General features: G+C 47.2%; 1 protein-coding gene across 3 annotated transcripts in view; it reads left to right on the top strand.

Annotated features, from left to right (window-relative positions):
- SH3TC2 (SH3 domain and tetratricopeptide repeats 2) overlaps positions 1 to 19,706 on the top strand; it is a 78,507-nt gene that overhangs the window by 44,119 nt on the left and 14,682 nt on the right. For all 3 annotated transcript variants that reach the window (XM_066272949.1, XM_066272948.1, XM_066272950.1), the window contains 4 exons: positions 14,921 to 15,054; positions 16,838 to 16,879; positions 17,004 to 18,701; positions 18,808 to 18,988. In XM_066272949.1, coding sequence (XP_066129046.1) covers positions 14,921 to 15,054; positions 16,838 to 16,879; positions 17,004 to 18,701; positions 18,808 to 18,988 — 2,055 coding nt within the window. The remainder of the gene's footprint in view (positions 1 to 14,920; positions 15,055 to 16,837; positions 16,880 to 17,003; positions 18,702 to 18,807; positions 18,989 to 19,706) is intronic.

Here is a 19,706-nt window from a genome sequence, read left to right as displayed (position 1 = left end):
TCATCCTCTGATCCCCACCCAGAGTATCCCCCTTCCTACTCTCATCCTCTGATCCCCCCCAGAGTATCCCCCTTCCTACTCTCATCCTCTGATGCCCACCCAGAGTATCCCCCTTCCTACTCTCATCCTCTGATGCCGATCCCCACCCAGAGTATCCCCTTCCTACTCTCATCCTGATGCTGATTCCCACCTAGAGTATCCCCCTTCCTACTCTCATCCTCTGATGCTGATCCCCACCCAGAGTATCCCCCTTTCTACTCTCATCCTGATGCTGATCCCCACCCAGAGTATCCCCCTTCCTACTCTCATTCTCTGATGCTGATCCCCACCCAGAGTATCCCCTTCCTACTCTCATCCTCTGATGCTGATCCCCACCCAGATTATTCCCCTTCCTACTCTCATCCTGATGCTGATTCCCACCCAGAGTATCCCCCTTCCTACTCTCATCCTGATGCTGATCCCCACCTAGAGTATCCCCCTTCCTACTCTCATCCTGATGCCCACCCAGAGTATCCCCCTTCCTACTCTGATCCTCTGATGCTCATCCCCACCCAGAGTATCCCCCTTCCTACTCTCATCCTCTGATGCTGATCCCCACCCAGAGTATCCCCTTCCTACTCTCTTCCTCTGATGCTGATCCCCACCCAGAGTATCCCCTTCCTACTCTCATCCTCTGATGCTGATCCCTACCCAGAGTATCCCCCTTCCTACTCTCATCCTCTGATGCTGATCCCTACCGAGAGTATCCCTCTTCCTACTCTCATCCTCTGATCCCCACCCAGAGTATCCCCCTTCCTACTCTCATCCTCTGATGCTGATCCCCACCCAGAGTATCCCCTTCCTATTCTCATCCTCTGATGCTGATCCCCACCCAGAGTATCCCCCTTCCTACTCTCATCCTCTGATGCTGATCCCCACCCAGAGTATTCCCCTTCCTACTCTCATCCTCTGATCTCCACCCAGAGTATCCCCCTTCCTACTCTCATCCTCTGATGCTGATCCCCACCCAGAGTATCCCCCTTCCTACTCTCATCCTCTGATGCTGATCCCCACCCAGAATATCCCCTTCCTATTCTCATCCTCTGATGCTGATCCCCACCTAGAGTATCCCCCTTCCTACTCTCATCCTGTGATGCTGATCCCCACCCAGAGTATCCCTCTTCCTACTCTCACCCTCTGATCCCCACCCAGAGTATCCCCCTTCCTACTCTCATCCTCTGATGCTGATCCCCACCCAGAGTATCCCCCTTCCTACTCTCATCCTGATGCTGATCCCCACCCAGAGTATCCCCCTTCCTACTCTCAACCTGATGCTGATTCCCACCTAGAGTATCCCCCTTCCTACTCTCATCCTGATGCTGATCCCCACCCAGAGTATCCCCCTTCCTACTCTCATCCTCTGATGCTGATCCCCACCCAGAGTATACCCCTTCCTACTCTCATCCTGATGCTGATCCCCACCCAGAGTATCTCCCTTCCTACTCTCATCCTGATGCTGATGTCCACCTAGAGTATCCCCTTCCTACTCTCATCCTCTGATGCTGATCCCCACCAGAGTATTTCCCTTCCTACTCTCATCCTGATTCTTATCCCCACCCAGAGTATCCCCCTTCCTACTCTCATCCTGATGCTGATCCCCACCCCGAGTATCTCCCTTCCTACTCTCATCCTGTGATTCCCACCCAGAGTATCTCCCTTCCTACTCTCATCCTGTGATTCCCACCCAGAGTATCCCCTTCCTACTCTCATCCTCTGATGCTGATCCCCACCCAGAGTATCGTTCTTCCTACTCTGATCCTCTGATGCTCATCCCCACCCAAAGTATCTCCCTTCCTACTCTCATCCTCTGATGCCGATCCCCACCCAGAGTATCCCTCTTCCTACTCTCATCCTGATGCTGATCCCCACCCAGAGTATCCCCCTTCCTACTCTCACCCTCTGACGCTGATCCCCACTCAGAGTATCCCTCTTCCTACTCTCATCCTCTGATGCCCACCCAGAGTATCCCCCTTCCTACTCTCATCCTCTGATGCCCACCCAGAGTATTCCCCTTCCTACTCTCATCCTCTGATGCTGAAACCCAGCCAGAGTATCCCCCTTCCTACTCTCATCCTCTGATGCTGATCCCCACCCAGAGTATCCCCTTCCTACTCTCATCCTCTGATGCTGATCCCCACCCAGAGTATCCCCCTTCCTACTCTCATCCTCTGATCCCCACCCAGAGTATCCCCCTTCCTACTCTCATCCTCTGATGCTGATCCCCACCCAGAGTATTCCCCTTCCTACTCTCATCCTCTGATCCCCACCCAGAGTATCCCCCTTCCTACTCTCATCCTCTGATGCTGATCCCCACCCAGAGTATTCCCCTTCCTACTCTCATCCCGATGCTGATCCCCACCCAGAGTATCCCCCTTCCTACTCTCATCCTCTGATGCTGATCCCCACCCAGAGTATCCCCTTCCTACTCTCATCCTCTGATGCTGATCCCCACCCAGAGTATCCCCTTCCTACTCTCACCCTCTGATGCTGATCCCCACCCAGAGTATCCCCTTCCTACTCTCATCCTCTGATCCCCACACAGAGTATCCCCCTTCACACTCTCATCCTCTGATGCCCACCCAGAGTATTCCCCTTCCTACTCTCATCCTGATGCTGATCCCCACCCAGAGTATCCCCTTCCTACTCTCACCCTCTGATGCTGATCCCCACCCAGAGTATCCCCTTCCTACTCTCATCCTCTGATCCCCACACAGAGTATCCCCCTTCCTACTCTCATCCTCTGATGCCCACCCAGAGTATTCCCCTTCCTACTCTCATCCTCTGATGCCCACCAGAGTATCCCCCTTCCTACTCTCATCCTCTGATGCTGATCCCCACCCAGAGTATCCCCTTCCTACTCTCACCCTCTGATGCTGATCCCCACCCAGAGTATCCCCTTCCTACTCTCATCCTCTGATCCCCACACAGAGTATCCCCCTTCCTACTCTCATCCTCTGATGCCCACCCAGAGTATTCCCCTTCCTACTCTCATCCTCTGATGCCCACCAGAGTATCCCCCTTCCTACTCTCATCCTCTGATGCTGATCCCCACCCAGAGTATCCCCCTTCCTACTCTCATCCTCTGATCCCCACCCAGAGTATCCCCCTTCCTACTCTCATCCTCTGATGCTGATCCCCACCCAGAGTATCTCTCTTCCTACTCTCATCCTCTGATGCCCACCCAGAGTATCCCCCTTCCTACTCTCATCCTCTGATCCCCACCCAGAGTATCCCCCTTCCTACTCTCATCCTCTAATGCTGATCCCCACCCAGATTATCCCCCTTCCTACTCTCATCCTCTGATGCTGATCCCCACCCAGAGTATCCCCCTTCCTACTCTCATCCTCTGATGCTGATCCCCACCCAGAGTATCACCTTCCTACTCTCATCCTCTGATGCTGATCCCCACCCAGAGTATCCCCCTTCCTACTGTCATCCTGATGCTGATCCCCACCCAGAGTATCCCCTTCCTACTCTCATCCTGATGCTGATCCCCACCCAGAGTATCCCCCTTCCTACTCTCATCTTCTGATGCTGATCCCCACCCAGAGTATCCCCTTTCTACTCTCATCCTCTTATCCCCACCCAGAGTATCCCCCTTCCTACTCTCATCCTCTGATCCCCCCCAGAGTATCCCCCTTCCTACTCTCATCCTCTGATGCCCACCCAGAGTATCCCCCTTCCTACTCTCATCCTCTGATGCTGATCCTTACCCAGAGTATCCCCCTTCCTACTCTCTTCCTGATGCTGATTCCCACCTAGAGTATCCTTCTTCCTACTCTCATCCTCTGATGCTGATCCCCACCCAGAGTATCCCCCTTTCTACTCTCATCCTGATGCTGATCCCCACCCAGAGTATCCCCCTTCCTACTCTCATTCTCTGATGCTGATCCCCACCCAGAGTATCCCCTTCCTACTCTCATCCTCTGATGCTGATCCCCACCCAGAGTATCCCCCTTCCTACTCTCATCCTGATGCTGATTCCCACCCAGAGTATCCCCCTTCCTACTCTCATCCTGATGCTGATCCCCACCTAGAGTATCCCCCTTCCTACTCTCATCCTGATGCCCACCCAGAGTATCCCCCTTCCTACTCTCATCCTCTGATGCTGATCCCCACCCAGAGTATCCCCCTTCCTACTCTCATCCTCTGATGCTGATCCCCACCCAGAATATCCCCTTTCTACTCTCATCCTCTGATGCTGATCCCCACCCAGAGTATCCCCCTTCCTACTCTCATCCTCTGATGCTGATCCCCACCCAGAGTATCCCCCTTCCTACTCTCATCCTCTGATGCTGATCCCTACCGAGAGTATCCCTCTTCCTACTCTCATACTCTGATCCCCACCCAGAGTATCCCCCTTCCTACTCTCATCCTCTGATGCTGATCCCCACCCAGAGTATCCCCTTCCTATTCTCATCCTCTGATGCTGATCCCCACCCAGAGTATCCCCCTTCCTACTCTCATCCTCTGATGCTGATCCCCACCCAGAGTATTCCCCTTCCTACTCTCATCCTCTGATCCCCACCCAGAGTATCCCCCTTCCTACTCTCATCCTCTGATGCTGATCCCCACCCAGCATATCCCCCTTCCTACTCTCATCCTCTGATGCTGATCCCCACCCAGAGTATCTACCTTCCTACTCTCATCCTGATGCTGATCCCCACCCAGGGTATCCCCCTTCCTACCCTCATCCTCTGATGCTGATCCCCACCCAGAGTATCCCCCTTCCTACTCTCATCCTGATGCTGATCCCCACCCAGAGTATCCCCCTTCCTACTCTCATTCTGATGCTGATTCCCACCTAGAGTATCCCCCTTCCTACTCTCATCCTGTGATGCTGATCCCCACCCAGAGTATCCCCCTTCCTACTCTCACCCTCTGATCCCCACCCAGAGTATCCCCCTTCCTACTCTCATCCTCTGATGCTGATCCCCACCCAGAGTATCCCCCTTCCTACTCTCATCCTGATGCTGATCCCCACCCAGAGTATCCCCCTTCCTACTCTCAACCTGATGCTGATTCCCACCTAGAGTATCCCCCTTCCTACTCTCATCCTGATGCTGATCCCCACCCAGAGTATCCCCCTTCCTACTCTCATCCTCTGATGCTGATCCCCACCCAGAGTATACCCCTTCCTACTCTTATCCTGATGCTGATCCCCACCCAGAGTATCTCCCTTCCTACTCTCATCCTGATGCTGATGTCCACCTAGAGTATCCCCTTCCTACTCTCATCCTCTGATGCTGATCCCCACCAGAGTATTTCCCTTCCTACTCTCATCCTGATGCTGATCCCCACCCCGAGTATCTCCCTTCCTACTCTCATCCTGTGATTCCCACCCAGAGTATCTCCCTTCCTACTCTCATCCTGTGATTCCCACCCAGAGTATCCCCTTCCTACTCTCATCCTCTGATGCTGATCCCCACCCAGAGTATCGTTCTTCCTACTCTCATCCTCTGATGCTCATCCCCACCCAGAGTATCTCCCTTCCTACTCTCATCCTCTGATGCTGATCCCCACCCAGAGTATCGTTCTTCCTACTCTGATCCTCTGATGCTTATTCCCACCCAGAGGCAAGCTCTAATGGAAGGTAATATCTACATCTCCAACCCTTATTCTGATTTATTATAAACATAGCTATTTGTTCATAAACAAAAATACTGTATTTCTGTGTAATTAAAAGTATATATATTTTTTTCCTGCAGCTGGTTTTTTTCTCAGTTGCCTTTGCAAATTTAGGATTTATTCTCATTATAGTATATCCAGTTCATTAAAATAGTGTTCCTTGAAGGAAATTTATATCCTTAAATGCCTAAATTTAAAAATAAGCTAGATAGAAAATCAAGGCACTCAAAACCAGAAATAAAGAACATAGGAGAAAAGACAGTATTTCATAGTATTATACACTAAAAAAAAAAAATCTTTCTCACCTCCCCTCTTTTGTCCTTCTTACTGTCTAGCTGTGTCTTCTCTATAATTCCTTTTCTTGTGGCGTCTGTTTCGCTGATGAGAAGGCTGCTGCTAGGCTCATAGCCGTCTCTTTGCAGGTAGGTTGTTTTTTTCCTCACTGGTTGTTTTTGTTAAGGTTTCTTTTATGTAACACATGTTTTGCAATTCTGTTATATGTCTTGATGTGGTATATTCTATTATTTATTTATAGCAGGTTGTCCACATCTTCATAGTATACACCTTTTTAGTAGTTATTTCAGTGGAAATCTGTGAGTTGTAATTACTTTCAGTTTTTAGTCCTTGTTTGTGTAGGATATACAGTATACGTACTCTTGAATGGTAACTTAGCTGGGTGTAGAATGACATTTTGAAACTAAGGAGGGGAAAATAACAGTAATTTGAAATTTCAAATCATTTTTTGCCAGGGTTTTGTCCATTTTATTAGTCTTTTCGGAGACCAGTTTTTCTTTTGTTGACCAACTTTACTGTTTCTCTGTTTTCTATTGCATTAATTTCATATTTACCTTTATTATTTTCTCCTACTTCCTTTGTTTTTACTTCATTAATTTATGTTCTCCTCCTTTATATTGAACTCATCTCATAAATTGAACATTTAAATAATAGATTACTGAACCCAGAAAGGAGGATTAGGAGAAATAGAAAACCTGAAAAGACCTATAATCTTTTTTTTCTCTTCTTTTCCAAGTGAGAGGAGGGGAGATAGAGAGACAGATTTTTGCATGTGCCCTGACCAGGATCCATCCATCTGGGGCTGATGCTCTGCCTATCTAGGGCCATACACCCAACCAAACTATTTTTAGTGCCTGAGGTGAAGGCTGCATGGAGCCATCCTCAGAGCCCAAGGCTGATGCTCTCAAACCAATGGAGCCATGGCTGTGGGAGGGGAAGAGAGAGATAGAGGGAAGGAAAAGGGGTGGAGAGCAGATGGTTGCTTCTCCAGTGTGCTCTGACTGGGAATTGAACCCAGGACACCTACATGCTGGGCTGACACTCTACCACTGAGCCAACTGGCCAGGGCCAAGACTTATAATCTTAAAGAAATGGAAATCATGTTAAAAGTGGTATTAGTTTTATTTATTTTGCTCAGGACTTGGTGTACTTCCTCAGTCTGAAGACTCATGTCTTCCCTCAATTCTGGAAATTTCTCAGTCATTCTCCCTTTGAGTATTGCCTCTATCTCATTCCTTTTCATCCCTCTCTGGAATGCCTGTTAGAAGTATGTTGGACTTGTCATTCTGTTCTCAAGCTTGCTTGATCAGTTCTTTTATATTTTTCACCTTTTCTGTCACTGTAGGCTATCCTCTGGGTGATTTCCTCAAAACAATCTCCAGTTTCACTAATTTTCTGCTCTGCTGTGTCCAAGCCTGCTGATTAACTCACTCAGCATAGCTTTAAGTTTCTGTGCGTCTATTTTCATTTTGAAAATGTGCATTTTGCTATTTCTCACACATGTTTGTTTCACGTCACAATGTTCTGTATTTTCATTGTAGCTTCTATTTTTTCTTTTTATTTCAACATTTTCACCATGCTTTTCATAATTAATCTTTAGGCTATTGTTTTCTCTAGTTTTTGCATGTTGACACACCTGTTTGTATACCTGCTGACTCTCACTGTCGGTAGTTTATTTCTCTGCATGGCTTGCCTTTTTTGGTTACATGAAAAAAATTTCAACACTTTAAAACACAGTCTTTGCATGAAATCTGGACTGAGGAAAGCATTTCAGCTGAAGTCGCTTCGGCATTTGCTTCCTCTGAAAACTTAGGAACTTAATAGTCCAGGCCTGGTTTGTTAATGTTCAGTTCTCTGATCGTGGTACCTACCCTGTACAGCAGGGGTCCCCAAACTACGGCCCACGGGCCGCATGTGGCCCCCTGAGGCCATTTGTCCGGCCCCGCCGCACTTCCAGAAGGGGCACCTCTTTTATTGGTGGTCAGTGAGAGGAGCACAGAATGCTCCTGTACAGTACGACTTCCGGTGACGCAGGACGCACGCCTCACGGCTCCGGAAGCACGTCATATCACTTGTTACGGCTAGCAGTGACAAATACGGAACCGGACATTGACCATCTCATTAGCCAAAAGCAGGCCCATAGTTCCCATTGAAATACTGGTCAGTTTGTTGATTTAAATTTACTTGTTCTTTATTTTAAATATTGTATTTGTTCCCGTTTTGTTTTTGTTTTTTTACTTTAAAATAAGATATGTGCAGTGTGCATAGGGATTTGTTCATAGTTTTTTTTATAGTTCGGCCCTCCAATGGTCTGAGGGACAGTGAACTGGCTCCCTGTGTAAAAAGTTTGGGGACCCCTGCTGAACAGTGTGAATTCAGATCTCACATGTTCTAATGGTGTGAACCTAGGTTTTGATTTCTTCTGCAAACTCAGATAGATGGAAGAGTGTTCTTGACAGGCAAGTTTCCAGTCCCCTCTTTACAGTAGTGGTGCCCCATCCAGATTTCAGGCCAGAGGGAGCTCAAAGCTAGGGAGGGAGCTCAGTTCAGTTTCCCTGTTTCACACGGGTCCACAGTCACATCTCCTGCCCCTGGGGGACATCACCAGGTTGGCTCCAGCTCTGAGGACAATGTCTGCCCTGTAAAACCCCCGGGACGCTGAGCCACCTGCTCTCGCTTGCCAACTTGGCCTTGGTTTCTCCTTTTGTTTTTAGCTCCCAGGCATTTTCCTTTCTTTCCTTAAGTTTAAAATGTGTATTTAAATATTTACCTTTGTCACATTTTATCCAGGATTTGTCTGTGTGTATGGGGGAGAGGAGCCCCCAGCAGGGCCTTGACCCGGCCATATTCCCAGAAGCCTACTGTACCCTGTTAACCCGTCTCCTTGCTGGAAATAGGCTTTGTCTACCTTCTTGCACTCTTTCTAAATACCTGGGCATCAGCCTGTAAGCAGATCAGCTATGAGGCGATGGACGCTGGGACAGGAGACCTTGGCTTTGGTCTCTGCTCCCCTGCCCCCTTCTAGCTGTGGCTGTGTCGTTCTGATCCTTTCTGAATCTTTATCACCAGATATGGATGAAGGATCTATCTCACAGAGTCGTCATGAAGAGTAAATGAAATAGTAAGTTCAGGAGTGCTTTGTAAAATTTCAGAGTTCTGCAGGAATTTGGGATGGTATAATTCCTCTGATCGCAAATGAGTTCGGTTTCAATGACGTGTCTTTGGAGGATGGATGCTCGCATGGACTACCTGGAGGTCAGGCCGGAGGGCTGGGGGTTCAGTACGTGTTGTGGACAGAACCCTGGGCCAGGTGTCGGGACGTACCTTTAGTACCAAGTCTGCCACTCAGTAGTGGCCCTCAGTGACCTTGAGCAGTTCCTATTAGCTGCTAGTTTTCTCCTCACTGCCTTTTATATCTGAGCTATGGGACAAAAGGTAGGTGGCTCCTAGGGCAACTGTGTATATTAAATGACACCACAGTGTCTGATTGGTAAGTCCTCTCCCCATGAAGTATTAGATGTTATTAACTCTTGGGATTTCAAGTTATTTTTGTTAAAAATTGAATTCTGAGGTAAAAAAAAGCCCCTTTATTTATAAGTAAAAGAGATCTTAAAAATTGTTGGGGTACACCCTGGATTGAACACTTTCTCGGGCATTTCTAGGTTTCAAGTTCTCTAAGACAAATCTTTAGTAAGCAAGTTCATTTTAGCAGTTTATAAAGCGAGGTGGATATAAACATTGTTGTTATTTATAATCATTTCCTCCAGCTCCAGTCCCCTTTCTCCCCACTTCCCATCCTTTGGATTTTATTTCTCTCTTGATACTACATAACACTGTTGTTCTGTGTCATGGAATCCAATGTCAACAGTTGTGAAAGGTCCCTTCTGACCATAGTCACACTTCCTTCATCATTTGAGAGAGATCATGTCACCTGTCCCTAGCGTCTTTTTTTATAATTTTATTTTTTTTAATGGGGTGACATCAATAAATCAGGATACATATATTCAAAGATAACAAGTCCAGGTTATCTTGTCGTTCAATTATGTTGCATACCCACCACCCAAAGTCAGATTGTCCTCTGTCACCTTCTATCTTGTTTTCTTTGTGCCCCTCCCCACCCCCTATCCCTCTCCCATTCCCCCCTCCCCCCCGTAACCACCACACTCTTATCAATGTCTCTTAGTTTCAGTATTATGTCCCACCTACGTATGGAATAATACAGTTCCTGGTTTTTTCTGATTTACTTATTTCGCTTCGTATCATGTTATCAAGATCCCACCATTTTGCTGTAAATGTTCCGATGTCATCATTTCTTATGGCTGAGTAGTATTCCATAGTGTATATGTGCCACATCTTCTTTATCCAGTCATCTATTGATGGGCTTTTTGGTTGTTTCCATGTCCTGGCCACTGTGAACAATGCTGCAATAAACATGGGGCTGCATGTGTCTTTACGTATCAATGTTTCTGAGTTTTTGGGATATATACCCAGTAGAGGGATTGCTGGGTCATAAGGTAGTTCTATTTTCAGTTTTTTGAGGAACCACCATACTTTCTTCCATAATGGTTGTACTACTTTACATTCCCACCAACAGTGGATGAGGGTTCCTTTTTCTCCACAGCCTCTCCAACATTTGCTATTACCTGACTTGCTAATAACAGCTAATCGAACAGGTGTGAGGTGGTATCTCATTGCCGTTTTGATTTGCATTTCTCTAATAGCTAAAGAAGATGAGCATCTTTTCATATATCTGTTGGCCATTTGTATTTCTTCCTGGGAGAAGTGTCTATTCATATCCTCTTCCCATTTTTTTTATTGGATTGTTTGTTTGTTTGTTGTTGAGTTTTATGAGTTCTTTGTATATTTTGGATATTAGGCCCTTATCTGAGCTGTTGTTTGAAAATATCATTTCCCATTTAGTTGGCTTTCTGTTTATTTTGTTATCAGTTTCTCTTGCTGAGCAAAAACTTCTTAGTCTGATGTAGTCCCATTCATTAATTTTTGCCTTCACTTCTCTTGCCATTGGAGTCAAATTGATAAAATGCTCTTTAAAACCCAGGTCCATGAGTTGAGTACCTATGTCTTCTTCTATGTACTTAATTGTTTCAGGTCTTATGTTTAGATCTTTGATCCATTTTGAGTTAATTTTTGTACAGGGAGAGAGACTGTAGTCCAGTTTCATTCTTTTGCATGTGGCTTTCCAGTTTTCCCAGCACCATTTATTGAAGAGGCTTTCTTTTCTCCATTGTGTGTTGTTGGCCCCTTTATCAAAAATTATTTGACTATATATATGTGGTTTTATTTCTGGACTTTCTATTCTGTTCCATTGGTCTGAGTGTCTATTTTTCTGCCAATACCATGCTGTTTTGATTGTCGTGGCCCTATAATAGAGTTTGAAGTCAGGTATTGTAATGCCCCCAGCTTCATTCTTTTTCTTTAGGATTGTTTTGGCTATTCGGGGTTTTTTATAGTTCCATATAAATCTGATGATTTTTTGCTCTATTTCTTTAAAAAACGTCATTGGAAGTTTGATGGGAATTGCATTAAATTTGTATATTGCTTTGGGTAATATAGCCATCTTGATTATATTTATTCTTCCTAGCCAAGAACAAGGTATATTCTTCCATCTCATTATATCTTTTTCGATTTCCCTTAACAATGGTTTATAGTTTTCATTATATAGGTCCTTTACATTCTTTGTTATGTTTATTCCTAAGTATTTTATTTTTTTTGTTGCAATCGTGAAGGGGATTATTCTTTTGAGTTCCTTCTCAGTTGTTTCATTGTTGGCATATAGAAAGGCTATTGACTTCTGTATGTTAATTTTGTATCCTGCGACCTTACTGTATTGGCTTATTGTTTCTAGTAGTCTTTTTGTGGATTCTTTGGGGTTTTCGATGTATAGGATCATATCATCTGCAAAAAGTGATACCTTTACTTCTTCTTTTCCGATATGGATGCCTTTTATTTCTTTGTCTTGTCTGATTGCTGTGGCGAGAACCTCTAGTACCACATTAAATAAGAGTGGAGAGAGTGGACAACCCTGTCTTGTTCCTGATTTAAGGGGGAAAGCCTTCAGTTTAGTGCCATTTAATATGATGTTAGCTGATGGTTTATCATATATGGCCTTTATCATGTTGAGATATTTTCCTTCTATACCCATTTTGTTGAGAGTCTTAAACATAAAATTGTGTTGTATTTTATCGAAAGCCTTTTCTGCATCTATTGATAAGATCATGTGGTTTTTGTTCTTTGTTTTGTTGATATGGTGTATTACATTAACCGTTTTACGTATGTTGAACCATCCTTGAGATTCTGGGATGAATCCCACTTGATCATGATGTATTATTTTTTTAATATGTTGTTGTATTCGATTTGCTAGTATTTTGTTTAGTATTTTAGCATCTGTATTCATTAGAGATATTGGTCTGTAGTTTTCTTTTTTTGTGCCATCCTTGCCTGGTTTTGGTATGAGGGTTATGTTGGCCTCATAAAATGTGTTTGGAAGTATTGCTTCTTCTTCAATTTTTTGGAAGACTTTGAGTAGAATAGGAACCAAGTCTTCTTTGAATGTTTGATAAAATTCACTGGTATAGCCGTCAGGGCCTGGACTTTTATTTTTGGGGAGGTTTTTAATGGTTTTTTCTATTTCTTCTCTACTGATAGGTCTGTTTAGGCTTTCTGCTTCTTCTTGACTCAGTCTAGGAAGGTTGTATTTTTCTAGGAATTTATCCATTTCTTTTAGGTTGTTGAATTTAGTGGCATAAAGTTTTTCATAGTATTCTACAATAATTCTTTGTATATCTACAGTGTCCGTGGTGATTTCTCCTCTTTCATTTTGGATTTTGTTTATATGAGTTCTTTCTCTTTTTTCCTTGGTAAGTCTTGCCAAGGGTTTGTCAATTTTGTTGATCTTTTCAAAGAACCAGCTCCTTGTTCTATTAATTTTTTCTATAGTTTTTCTGTTCTCTAATTCATTTATTTCTGCTCTGATTTTTATTATTTCCTTTCTTCGGCTGGTTTTGGGTTTTCTTTGTTCTTCTTTTTCTAGTTCCTTAAGGTGGGAAGTTAAGTGGTTCACTTGGGCTCTCTCTTGTTTGTTCATATATGCCTGAAGCGATATGAACTTCCCTCTTATCACTGCTTTTGCTGCATCCCATAGATTCTGATATGTCGTATTGTCATTTTCATTAGTCTGTATATATCTTTTGATCTCTGCACTTATTTCTTCTTTGACCCATTCATTTTTTAAAAGTATGTTGTTTAGTTTCCACATTTTTGTGGGATTTTTTTCCTCTTTTTTGCAGTTGAATTCTAGTTTCAAGGCTTTATGATCAGAAAATATGCTTGGTACAACTTCAATTTTTCTGAATTTGCTGATGTTGTTTTTGTGGCCCAACATATGGTCAATTCTTGAGAATGATCCATGTACACTGGAGAAAAATGTATACTCAGTCACTTTGGGATGAAATGTCCTGTAGATGTCTATCATATCCAGGTGCTCTAGTGTTTTGTTTAAGGCCACTATGTCTTTGTTGATTCTCTGTTTGGATGACCGATCTAGAGCCGTCAGCGGTGTATTGAGGTCTCCAAGTATGATTGTATTTTTGTCAGTTTTTGTTTTAAGATCAATAAGTAGCTGTCTTATATATTTTGGTGCTCCTTGGTTTGGTGCATATATATTAAGAATTGTTATGTCTTCTTGATTCAGTGTCCCCTTAGCCATTATGAAATGGCCATTTTTGTCTCTGAGTACTTTTCCTGTCTTGTAGTCAGCATTATCCGATATGAGTATTGCTACACCTGCTTTTTTTTGGATGTTATTTGCTTGGAGTATTGTTTTCCAGCCTTTCACTTTGAATTTGTTTTTATCCTTGTTACTTAGATGAGTTTCCTGTAGGCAGCATACAGTTGGATTTTCTTTTTTAATCCATTCTGCTACTCTGTGCCTTTTTATTGGTGAGTTTAATCCGTTTACATTTAGTGTAATTATTGATACTTGTGAGTTCCCTATTGCCATTTTATATCTTGCTTTCTGTTAGTTTTGTGTCTTGTTTGATCCTTCTCTTTCGTTTTTCTATCTTTTGTTTTTATTTGGTTGTATTCCATACATCTTTCCTCTGTTGCTATCTTTTTTATCTCATGTGCTTCTGTGGTGGTTTTTTCAATGGTGGTTACCTTTGAGTAATGAAAAGGGTCCCTACCCTGTTCATTGTAGCGAACTATTTTGTGAGTACTTTTGCACTCCATCGTCCTTTGCTACTGTTAATCTCCGTCTTCTCCCCCTCTTTCTTTTTGTTGTTGTCACAGTTTAAATTTGGTTTTATTGTGTTCTTCTTGGAGCTTTTACTTGTGGCTCTGTTTTTTTTTTTGTTCTTTGTATCTGATTGGAGAACCCCCTTTAGTAATTCCTGGAGTGGGGGTTTTCTCATGATAAATTCCCTCATCTTTTCTGTATCTGTGAATGTTTTTATTTCTCCTTCGTATTTGAAGGATAGCTTTGATGGGTATAGTATTCGTGGCCTAGCGTCTTTTTTTAATAGCCTAACAAAGTAATGTCTTTTAATGGTCCCATTCCAACTCTTACATTCAGGACAGCCGATTCCCATTTCTCCACTAAAAATGGGCACCATGTGGTCTCGAAGAATGGGTAGGAGTTGGGCAAAGGGGCTTTGTTTTTTTGGAGGATTGGAGTTTTAACAGCAGGGGTGTGCTCATCCTCACTTTGACCTATTCAGCAACACAGCTCAGTTCTCTATGGAAGAGATGCTCGGAGCTCTCTTCCCGGGCAGTACAAATAAATGCATTATAAAACAGAGAGACAGAAGTCTGATCTCAGCTATAGACATATGAGTTGATGGCTTCTCCACGTCCTTCACTACATCTTCGGGTGGAGAGAGAAGGGCTCGTGTCTGGAAACTTTCGCTGACCTGTGTCCATGCCTTTTGTCTCAACACAGGAGCAAGAACTCCGGCTTTTTCAGTGATGAGGAAAGATGCTCTCTGTCGGTCCTGGGAAGTGACCGGGAAGCTGAGTGTGCCAGCTTCCTCCGCACGCTTGCTCATACGGACATAACGTCTGTCTACCGGCTTAGTGAGTGTTTGCTCCTCAAACCCCTTTGAAAACCCAGGCTACTCAAGATGAAGAGAGTGTTTCTAATCAGGAACAGAAAATCTTTAAATTCTCATCCCATCCATAAATTTGGGATTATGGCCACCATTCAGTTGATGACCTGGGTAATATTTGATTAGCAGTACATTGACTTTAGATTTCAGACGGTTCTGGTTTGAGTGGGACTTGTTGCCTAACTGTAAGATAGGTTGAAATCAACTCAACTATCACTTGGGAGGTCAGCCCTATTGAGCCTTCCATTCTAATCCCGGAGAAGAAACTTCCTGAGTTGTGGCTGTGGTCCCTCCTTCTAGGGCTGGAGTAACCCTTGGTCCCCAATGATAAAGGTGGGGGCATAGAATGTTACAGCTGGAAGGACCCTAAGAGATGATTTTTCCTCCCATTTTGCAGACTGGGAAACTGAAGCCCCAGTGGATTAGGGCCTGAGCCAGGATAGGAAGTACTCTCCCCATTTTCTATCAACACCAACGTTCATACACTGACCCCCACACAAAGGACATTGGGCTGCTGGGTACGTTAGACGTGGGTGGGCGAGAGCGCTCAGTGCCGAGCACAGGGTCGGCGGTGTCAGGATGACTGCCTGAGTGAACGCATGTCACCCCTTCCCTTACTTTGGGAATGGCCCGTTGCTCTGTGTCCGGAGGCACATGCTCTCATTGGCAGTGGTTTGAGGGACGAGCCCTGTGTCTCCCTCCTCTTCAGCGACAGTGGTGGGTGCAGGTCTCGATTATCTGCAGTGACACTCGCAGATGAAGCCTCTTCCCCAGAGAACAGCCGCAGAGGCTTGACGTGGCAGGAGGACGTGCTGTCCTCAAAGACCCCTGGAGAGCCCAGTGCGGCTGTCGCGTCTCTGCCAGGAAGCGGCGGGAGCCTCCAGCAGCCCCTGTCCCGCGGAGCAGGAAGCTGGCCTCGGCCTCCCCAGCCCCGCTGTGGCTGCTTTAGCCAAGAGGGTTCACATCTTTGCTGCTGAACCCATGACATCTTCATGGTGCTCACCTAGTCCTATGTCACTTTGGTGACATTGAGTGGTGGCACTAAGGCGCCCCAGTCTCTGAGTCTTCATTTCTCTCTGACGCTGCCTTTGCTCAGTGTCTGTCCCCGGCTGCCGTCTGCTTACTCTTCTCCCTCCAGATCTGTTTCCTTCTCTGTCCAGAGTGGCTGCAAATGCCGCACACTCAGAATGTCTAACACTGGGTGCAAGGCTGTCCCTGCATCCACCTCATCCCACTGAGGGACTCAGAACACAGCCACGGCCCTGGGTCACCTCGTCCCGTCAGAGCACATTGTACGCACTGAACCAGTGCCTGTCACACGGATGGACGATGGATGAAGGAGGGAGGAAGAGGAGAGGACTGGGGCACACGGGAACAGGAGGCAGTGCCACATGCCTCTAAATGCCCTGCCCTCGGTGTTCTGTTCACGGCTCTGTTGTCAATTAAGTAGCTGAGATTTCATCACCCACCCTCCTGCCCCCATCCCCACACCTCTTGGCATAGAGCTCGTGTTTTCAGCTTCTCTTCTCTGACTCTGGGTGTCATTTCTAGCTCAGTGCCCACCTGCCACGGGAGTGGGTTAGATAAGATAATCAGGTCCCAGCAACTCTAAACTGATGGTGAAGGGCCGCGTTCTGCCCGGTTCCTTAACGATGGATGAGGGCCTGAGACTTAAACACAGTCTCCTAAGGGGCCACTGGTCTGGGGGCCCCTGATGACCTAACCCAGGCCTGTCCTTCATCTCTATCCAGGTGGGTTTGAATCCATCCAGAACCTTCCAAACGATCTGACTGGTGAGTAGCGATCGTGCCGAGCCTGACTGCCCGTTCTTCAGGACGGCATCCTGTCCTGTTGCCAAGGGCCGGCCCCTGGAGCCGCAGGTGCTCAGGGTTGCTCCGCTCTGCCTGTCCCTTACAGTGTCCCAGCCCGACGACTTCCAGGAGGCCCAGCGCGGCGGAGCCTGGGAGCAGCGTCGGGCCACGGGCTCCCGGCGATCCAGCGGCTCCGAGGACTCCAGCCTGGGGGAGGAGCTGCTCTCGGCCGCCTCGGACAGTTACCACCTGCCGGAGCCCGACGACCTCGATGACCCGGAGCTGCTCATGGACCTGCACAGCGGCCAGGAGGAGGAGGAGGCTGAGAACTTTGCCCCCATATTGGCGTTCCTGGACCACGAGGGCTACGCAGAACACTTTAAGAGCCTCTACGACTTCGCCTTCTCTTTCCTGACGTCTTCCTTCTATAACTTCTCTGAGGAGGACGAGCTGGTGGTCTACCTAGAGGCCTCGAGGAAATGGGCCAAGCGGAACCACATGACCTGGGCCCACGCCCGGCTCTGCTTCCTGCTGGGCCGGCTGAGTGTCAGGAAGGTCAAGCTCTCGCAGGCCAGGGTGTACTTTGAGGAGGCCATCCGGATTCTCAGCGGGGCTTTCCGGGACCTGTCCTTAGTGGCCGCTCTGTACATCAACCTGGCTGCCATCTACCTGAGGCAGAGGCTCAGGCATAAAGGCTCGGCCCTGCTGGAGAAGGCAGGGGCCCTGCTGGCCTGCCTGCCTGACCACGAGTTCAGTGCCAAGAACGAGCTCGACGTGGTGGCCTACCTGCTGCGCCAGGGCGTGGCGTCGGGCAGCTGCCCCCTGGAGGCCAGGGCCTGCTTCCTGGCCGTCCGGCTGCTCCTGAGCCTCGGCCGGCACGAGGAAGTCCTGCCCTTTGCCGAACGGCTGCAGCTGCTCTGCGGACACCCTCCTGCCTCGGACGCTGTGGCCACCCTCCTGAGCTTTGTGTATGATAAGAAATACCTTCCACACCTTGCAGTGGCCTCTGTCCGGCAACGTGGTCCCCAGAACGTCCAAGGGATGGCCCTTCCGCTTTGGCAGGTCCACCTGGTCCTCCAGAATGCCACCAAGCTCCTTAGTGTCCCCTCCTCAAGCTGGAATGAAGTGTCCACCCTGGCCTGTCCGGCCCTCAGGCAGGCGCTGGCCGCCTGTGAGGAGCAGGCGGACCGCTGCACCCAGAGGACACTGTGTCTCATCCTGTCCAGACTGTACCTCCAGCACAGGTCTCCGGATGGGGCCATCTACTACCTGAGCCAAGCCCTGGGGCTGGGGCAGCTGCTGGGTGAGCAGGAGGCCTTCGAGTCCTCCCTCTGCCTGGCGTGGGCCTACCTCTTAGCCAGCCAGGCGAAGAAGGCCTTGGATGTCCTCTCTCCACTCTTACACTCCCTGAAGGAGACAGAGAACATGACCCACAAGGGGGTAGTCCACAACCTCCTGGGACTGGCACTCCAAGGTGAAGGCCAGGTGACCCGGGCAGCCAAGAGCTATCTCCGGGCCTTGAACAGAGCCCGGGAGACGGGAGACGTGCGCAATCAGGCCGTGGCTTTGGCCAATCTTGGCCACCTGAGCCTGAAGTCCTGGGCTCAGCGGCCAGCCAAGGACTACATCCTACAGGCCGTCCGGCTCTACTGTGAACTCCAGGCCAGTGTGGAGACAGACATGGAATTAGTACAGGTGCTTCTGTGGCTGGCCCAGGTCCTGGTGTGCGGCCGCCAGCTGGCCAGCGGCCGCCTCTGCTATGAAATGGCACTGCTGTTTGGCTTAAGGCATCGACACCTAAAGAGTGAGTATGCCCCTGGCCCCTGGGCAGCTTTAGAGAAAAGTGTGAGAGCACATTTGGCCCTGTCCTATCTCAGGTTATCTCATTCCTGTCCCTGCTTTATGTTCAGGTCAGCTTCAGGTCACCAAATCCCTCTGCCATTTCTACAGCTCGGTGTCCCCAAACCCCGAGGCATGCATCACCTACCACGAGCACTGGCTGGCACTGGCCCAGCAGCTCAGGGACCGGGAGATGGAGGGGCAGCTGCTGGAGTCCCTGGGGCAGCTCTATCGGAACCTGAACACAGCCAGGTAAGACCGGGCTTCGGGACAGTCCTAGGAACATCTTTTGTTCCTAAAGGAGGAGTATATTCTTTCCCATAGGCAGTCAAGTCCAAATGCCTGTGGTCTGTCTACGGCATCGAGGAGAACAGCCCGGGCTCTGCAGTGACCATGTAGCGCAAGTCCGGTGTCGTCCATCACCTATTAGCTATGGGGTTTTGGACAAGTTATTTAATTTCTCCATGCCTCAGCTTCCTCACCATTCCAAGGAGGATAATGACGGCATCCGTCCTGGAGTGTTTTTGCGCGGAGTAAATGAGTTAATGCACACGGTGCATTTGGAACAGTGCCGATACACAGAGAGGGCTCAGTAATGTTGGCTATGCTACAGTTCATTACGTGTGTGTTTTCATAACAACTCCTCACATGACCACGGCTGAGGAGGCATAATTCAGAGAGGTGGCAGTTATCCCCAGGATGGGAGGAACTCTTGGGTCTTCCTTCCCTGAAGATAGCAGGCATTAGTGAAAGGATGCTGAAAGGGAATAAATTTCAGGGAAAACAGGGGTGTAAAAAAAAAAAATCTCACAGTACAGAAAGTTTATTTGGGCCCTTACCTTTACAATGAAACTGGAAATGATAAAAAACTAAGTTTATTTTCATGTTTTAGTTAAGAACATTTAAGTTATAACTGCACTTATGCACTAAGTCTTGGAATAAACAACAAGAGGAGCGTTGACTGTTTTGC

The sequence above is a fragment of the Saccopteryx bilineata genome, chromosome 4, assembly GCF_036850765.1.
Source record: "Saccopteryx bilineata isolate mSacBil1 chromosome 4, mSacBil1_pri_phased_curated, whole genome shotgun sequence".
Taxonomy (NCBI): domain Eukaryota; kingdom Metazoa; phylum Chordata; class Mammalia; order Chiroptera; family Emballonuridae; genus Saccopteryx; species Saccopteryx bilineata.
Note: the sequence above shows the minus strand (reverse complement) of the source record. Positions and strands in the feature narration are given on the sequence as shown.